General features: G+C 46.8%; 1 protein-coding gene across 1 annotated transcript in view; it reads left to right on the forward strand.

Annotated features, from left to right (window-relative positions):
• Positions 1 to 3,177: 3,177 nt before the first annotated feature.
• The window catches only part of LOC132115050 (filaggrin-2-like), a 9,284-nt gene continuing 5,648 nt past the window's right edge, over positions 3,178 to 6,813 (forward strand). Inside the window, exons 1-3 of the mRNA XM_059523460.1 lie at positions 3,178 to 3,392; positions 3,774 to 3,911; positions 4,153 to 4,494. Of these exons, the coding sequence (XP_059379443.1) occupies positions 3,308 to 3,392; positions 3,774 to 3,911; positions 4,153 to 4,494 (565 nt within the window). The 5' untranslated portion in view covers positions 3,178 to 3,307. The remainder of the gene's footprint in view (positions 3,393 to 3,773; positions 3,912 to 4,152; positions 4,495 to 6,813) is intronic.

Here is a 6,813-nt window from a genome sequence, read left to right on the forward strand (position 1 = left end):
GGGGCTCTAGTTGTCCTGGTCTCCACTGTCTTTCAGGGCAGTAGAGGTCCTTTCTAGGTGCTGATCCACCATCTGGTCTGGATACGTACTGGATCCGGGTGACTGCAGTGACCCTCTGATCTGGATATAGACTGGATCTGGTGGATACGGTGACCTCGGAATAAGAGAGAAACAGACAAATATTAGTGTAGATGCCATTCTTCTTATAATGTAGCAAGTACATAGGGTGTTATGGGGAGTGTTCCCGGTTCCGGTTTACCTAATTAATGCAGCCTAAAAATCCTTTAACAGATTTTGATTTTAAAAGCATATTAGTATGTTATGTGTAAGCCAGGTTAAAGAGATGGGTCTTTAATCTAGATTTAAACTGCAAGAGTGTGTCTGCCTCCCGAACAATGTTAGGTAGGTTATTCCAGAGTTTAGGTGCCAAATAGGAAAAGGATCTGCCGCCCGCAGTTGATTTTGATGTCCTAGGTATTATCAAATTGCCTGAGTTTTGAGAACGTAGCAGACGTAGAGGATTATAATGTTACAAAATGTTATGTGGGTTTTGTTTCATGTTTGGGGTTTTGTCGTGTTCATGTTTTCATGTCTTTTATTTTGTTGCTGTTTGAGTCATGCTTCCCTTGCCCTCATGTATCTCTGCCTTGTTTATGTGTCATGTTATCATAGGTTATTGTCATGTCATGTGATTATCAGTTCTGTCTGTTCATTTGTTGTTCATTTGTTGCTTCCCTTACGAAAATTAACCATGGTTTTGCTATATTAACCATGGTTTAACCATGGTATTTGTAGTAAATCTGTGGTTATACAAATGGTAGTCAACACGCCAAAAAACCATGGGTTACTACAGTTTAACTATAATAAAACCATGGTTATTTTTCGTAAGGGTTTAGTAATGTGTTTAGTTTCCCATTGGTTGGTTCATGTCATGTGTCCATCATTGTTTGTTATAAGTAGTTTTTGCCATTTGTGCCTTGTTGGTATTAACATATGTACCTGATTTTGGTGAGTCAAGTCAAGTCAAGTCAAGTCAAGTCAGGGCACACGCAGAGACATGTCTCAAAGTGTTTAAACACTCTCTTCTTGCTCTTGTACCGACAAATACATACAAAATATGTCAAAATACCAGTCAAGTGTGTTCGAAAAAACTGTTGGTTATGTCTTAAATGAAAGTAAGCAGTTGAGAAAGACATCAGATGTGTATCATTATAATAGATGCATTGTCTCTTAAAGTGACCGTGCCTAATTTACTAGCTCTGCTGTCAGTGTCTTTAATGTTTATCCAAGAAAATAAAAGAAAGAAATCACTCCGTGCTCTTGATTGAATTACTTTGTAGTTTTAACAAGAATTAATGCACAGTCAAACTAAAAATTATTCAGATACCAGATATAATTGTTTATATTGTTTTACTAGGTGCAGGACACTATAGTTAATTTATTTAAGTGAGTATAGCTAATTAAAACGAACGGTGTCATACTGTATACTGTAGACTACCACACTGTTAAAAATATTCCGTAAAATATACGGTAAAAAAACGGCAGCTGTGGTTGCCAGAATTATACCGTAAAAAATACAGTTACACTGTTGTAGGTTTAACGGTTTTACTTTATATTTACAGTTTAATACCATAGTTTAACTGATATAATATTAATATACAAACTTATTGAAGCACTGGAATCTGTTTTGTACCTTTGTATTACACTGGTAACCACCAAAAGCAGGTGGTAATGAAAGAGTCACGTGGTGAAACAAAGCCCATCTCAAGCCGCTTTTAAATAATAAGACACATAGAAGGTGCACTGTGTCATTCACACAAGCACTAAACACCATCATGGTGAGACTCATTAAACTGAAATATGCAATAAACATTAATTTAACAACATTTTATGTAACATACAAAACTAATAAACATAACAGATAAGAAAAAATTAAGAAGAAACATAGTTATTTCAAAGAAAAAACATCAAATTCTGGGAACGTAAGTTTACGGTTTTCCCCTGTAATTTAAATTACCGTTAACCAGTAAACAGGTTTGTACTGTAGCATTTTCACAGTTTTTTACCGTAAAAAAAAAAAAAATTTGGGACCAAAAATTATTCAGACACTTTGACGTGACCACGTTTTGCTTACGTGTTTTTTTTTTTTTTTTATTGCCAATGCAATCTTTTCAGTATTAATAGTTGTGTAAATATTGTCAAACTAACAGTTGTCTGAAGTTTTGGTTGATTGTAATCCATTACATACCTTTCTATCAAAGTTAGTAGACATTATCAAGATGAATTTGTTTTCTAACACAGAGTTCTTGTCATATTTTATTAACGATTTCTAAATTATAGCAAATAAACTGTGACAATGTGAGACATGTTGAAGGTGTCTAAATATTGGTTTGTATAGGGTTAGGGTTAGGGTTTGTTTTATTTTACAGTGAAGACTATGCAGTGCTATTTTACATTTGATTATTTGGTTTCTGTACCTGGATACCTACAAACTTGAAACAACTTAAACATTGTGTAAATAGCACAAATAAATAAATAGAACGAACATACACATTAAACAATTTCAAACAGGGCCCACTGGTACATTATTGACAATGTCCAGTGAAAATCAAACCTAAATCTAACTTTACCACGCTATCATACAGACAATCTGATGTGGAGTCACAGTTAATGAGTTCTGAAGCAGCCAGTAAATAATTGCATGATCAAATGAATCATATTCCTACACATGAAGCAGCAGCGCCGGGTCTGCTGCTGGCTGTAGGCTAATCCAGCAACCCTGTCTAAAAAAATGGAAAATCAGAATGCCGAGTCATGTTTTATATTTGTTAAAAAACATCTTATTAGGATGGAACAACCTAAACTTGCAGAATAGAATATTAAACAGAGACAGTTTGTGAGGTGGTCCTATTTGAAAAAAAAAAAGGAAAATGAAAGTTTGAAGTCAATCATTTCGCAGTTGATAGTGTCGCCACAGAAGCACAATCCTCTCGTAATTAGGCTAATTTAATTATTATGACATGGTTTGAACACAGCATTCATCTCATCCAACCCCAATCAAACACACCTGAACAAGCTAATCCAGGTCTTTCATTCAGATTACTGGAAAGCTACAGGCAGGTGAGTTTGATCAGGGTTGGAGTTGACCTGATCTCCTTGTATCTTTAAAACCCCATTTTATACAGGATGTTGTTACAACAACACATTTATTTGTTTTAGTTTTCTGCGCTTTGTTGGCGGCTCTTAAAGACACACCGGTTTAGTGCTTTTTCCAGCAGAGATCATTGTGAGAGCACAGGTCGGGAGGATGACTGCTCGTGTGTGTTGCTTGATGATTGTTTTATTGTGTCTGTTCGGATATTTGAGTATAACAGATGCTGGAAAAACAACAGGTGAGAAGATCTTATTACTTCATTACATGGTCTAAAGAAATGTAGAAATTAGTGATGTTCAGTCTTTGGCCACATGAATGGGTTTTAAAAGGTCCTTAACATCAATATTTGTGTCGTTGCTTAAGGTGAACCGCAATATTTAATGTATCTGCACTATTGTTTGTGGTAGGTGTACACAATCATAACTTTTCGTTTGACTAATTGTTACTCGCTGTTTTCAATGGGAGGTAGCAAAATCTGACTGTAGCACAAATAGATGGAACCCTTTTAAATCCATAATGCATTGAATTCTGGTTAAGCAGATACTGAAGTGTTTTGTAACTTGCGTGAGTGTAAATGTTCTGTATTCAGTGACTCCTTTCTCATGTGTCCGTATAACAGCAAAGCCAGGGAAGTGTCCACCCCAATCATCTGGAAATAAATCGTGTAGCAGTTCCTGTAAGAGTGACTCCAACTGTCCCAACAATGAGAAGTGCTGCAGCAGTGTCTGTGGAAATTACTGTACAGCTCCATATACAGGTATTCGTTATTGTTTTGGTCAGTTAATGGAAAAATAAACTTTTGCCTCTTATTCTTGTCTAAAGTAGGTGTAAATATTGAACCCTACTTTTAAACACCGGGTGGCTTTAAAAAAAATCCAGAATATTACTTGGACTAAAGCCTTTTTGTTTTTGTAGGTAGAAGTTGCGGTTTCGTGCTGTATATTGATGTGGCATATAGTCTATGTACAAACTAAAGCTGACTATCTGTGTCCATGCAGTGAAACCAGGTCAATGTCCCGACCCAAAGAACATTCCACTGTCTGCTGAAAGCTGTGTCCATGATGGTCAGTGTCCTGCCAAACAGAAGTGTTGCCCAAGCACCAGTGGACGTGCATGCAGTGAACCAAGCGGCCAGGGTCAAGGGAGTGGCCAGGGGAGTGGCCAGGGAAGCGGCTTTGGTCAGGGAAGTGGCTTCGGTCAGGGCCAGGGAAGCGGCTTCGGCCAGGGCCAAGGAAGCGGCTTCGGCCAGGGTAGTGGCTTCGGTCATGGCCAGGGAAGCGGATTCGGTCAAGGAAGCGGCTTCGGTCAGGGTAGTGGCTTTGGCCAGGGTCAGGGAAGCGGCTTCGGCCAGGGTCAGGGAAGCGGCTTCGGCCAGGGTCAGGGAAGCGGCTTCGGCCAGGGCCAGGGAAGCGGCTTCGGCCAGGGCCAGGGAAGCGGCTTCGGCCAGGGCCAGGGAAGCGGCTTCGGCCAGGGCCAGGGAAGCGGCTTCGGCCAGGGCCAGGGAAGCGGCTTCGGCCAGGGCCAGGGAAGCGGCTTCGGCCAGGGCCAGGGAAGCGGCTTCGGCCAGGGCCAGGGAAGCGGCTTCGGCCAGGGCCAGGGAAGCGGCTTCGGCCAGGGCCAGGGAAGCGGCTTCGGCCAGGGCCAGGGAAGCGGCTTCGGCCAGGGCCAGGGAAGCGGCTTCGGCCAGGGCCAGGGAAGCGGCTTCGGCCAGGGCCAGGGAAGCGGCTTCGGCCAGGGCCAGGGAAGCGGCTTCGGCCAGGGCCAGGGAAGCGGCTTCGGCCAGGGCCAGGGAAGCGGCTTCGGCCAGGGCCAGGGAAGCGGCTTCGGCCAGGGCCAGGGAAGCGGCTTCGGCCAGGGCCAGGGAAGCGGCTTCGGCCAGGGCCAGGGAAGCGGCTTCGGCCAGGGCCAGGGAAGCGGCTTCGGCCAGGGCCAGGGAAGCGGCTTCGGCCAGGGCCAGGGAAGCGGCTTCGGCCAGGGCCAGGGAAGCGGCTTCGGCCAGGGCCAGGGAAGCGGCTTCGGCCAGGGAAGCGGCTTCGGCCAGGGCCAGGGAAGCGGCTTCGGCCAGGGAAGCGGCTTCGGCCAGGGCCAGGGAAGCGGCTTCGGCCAGGGCCAGGGAAGCGGCTTCGGCCAGGGTCAGGGAAGCGGTCAGGGAAGCGGCTTCGGCCAGGGTCAGGGAAGCGGCTTCGGCCAGGGCCAGGGAAGCGGTCAGGGAAGCGGCTTCGGCCAGGGTCAGGGAAGCGGCTTCGGCCAGGGTCAGGGAAGCGGTCAGGGAAGCGGCTTCGGCCAGGGTCAGGGAAGCGGCTTCGGCCAGGGTCAGGGAAGCGGTCAGGGAAGCGGCTTCGGCCAGGGTCAGGGAAGCGGCCAGGGGAGCGGGTCTGGTCAGGGGAGCGGCTTCGGCCAGGGTCAGGGAAGCGGTCAGGGGAGCGGCTTCGGCCAGGGTCAGGGAAGCGGTCAGGGGAGCGGCTTCGGCCAGGGTCAGGGAAGTGGTCAGGGAAGCGGCCAGGGGAGCGGCTTCGGCCAGGGGAGCGGCTTTGGCCAGGGCCAGGGGAGAGGGTCTGGTCAGGGGAGTGGCCAGGGAAGCGGGTCTGGTCAGGGGAGTGGCCAGGGAAGCGGGTCTGGTCAGGGTCAAGGAAATGGTCAGGGGAGCGGGTTTGGTCAGGGGAGCGGCCAGGGAAGTGGGTCTGGTCAGGGCCAGGGAAGTGGGTCTGGTCAGGGCCAGGGAAGCGGCCAGGGAAGTGGGTCTGGTCAGGGCCAGGGAAGCGGCTTTGGCAAGGGTCAGGGAAGCGGCCAGGGGAGCGGGTCTGGTCAGGGGAGCGGGTCTGGTCAGGGGAGTGGCCAGGGGAGTGGGTCTGGTCAGGGTCAAGGAAGTGGTCAGGGGAGCGGCCAGGGAAGTGGGTCTGGTCAGGGCCAGGGAAGCGGCCAGGGAAGCGGCTTTGGCCAGGGTCAGGGAAGTGGCCTGGGGAGCGGGTCTGGCCAGGGCCTGGGGAGCGGGTCTGGCCAGGGAAGCGGCTCTGGACAGGGTCAGGGAAGTGGTCCGTGACGTGGCCAGTCTTGCTCAGTTGCTCCTTCCCTCAAATAAAAAGAAAATGCTTGAGGTTTTTGTAATTTGCCTGTTTTTCTCACATTTCAACTGCTTTCTGGTGTCAGTGCTTTTTGTTCTCTCCTTGAATGGGGTGGTTCTAGACCACAGTAACTGTGACTCTGGGGGGGGGGGGGGTACACTGGTATGCTTGTCATGATACCACTGTATAACTGATGGGCTTATGTTCCTACCAAAAGACATCACCGTTATGGTTTCCGGTAATACCACTACAAACCAACAACTAAACCTGTACAGGTGCTGGTCAAATAACTAGAATATCTACCACTCTAAGCGAATTAACTCGAAACAACTGCAAAGGCCTTTTTTTTTAAATGGTCTCTCAGTCTAGTTCTGTAAGCTACACAATCATGGGGAAGACCAAAAGATGACCATTGACACCTTGCACAAGGAGGGCAAGACACAAGGTCATTGCAACAGAGGCTGGCTGTTTACAGTGCTCCGTATCCAAGCACATTAATAGAGAGGAGAAGGGAAGGAAAAGATGTGATTGGGGGGGGGGGGAGTCTACAAACAATAGGGATTACTGCATCCTGGAGAGGATTGTGAAACAAAACCA

This window comes from Carassius carassius, chromosome 34, assembly GCF_963082965.1.
Source record: "Carassius carassius chromosome 34, fCarCar2.1, whole genome shotgun sequence".
Classification (NCBI taxonomy): domain Eukaryota; kingdom Metazoa; phylum Chordata; class Actinopteri; order Cypriniformes; family Cyprinidae; genus Carassius; species Carassius carassius.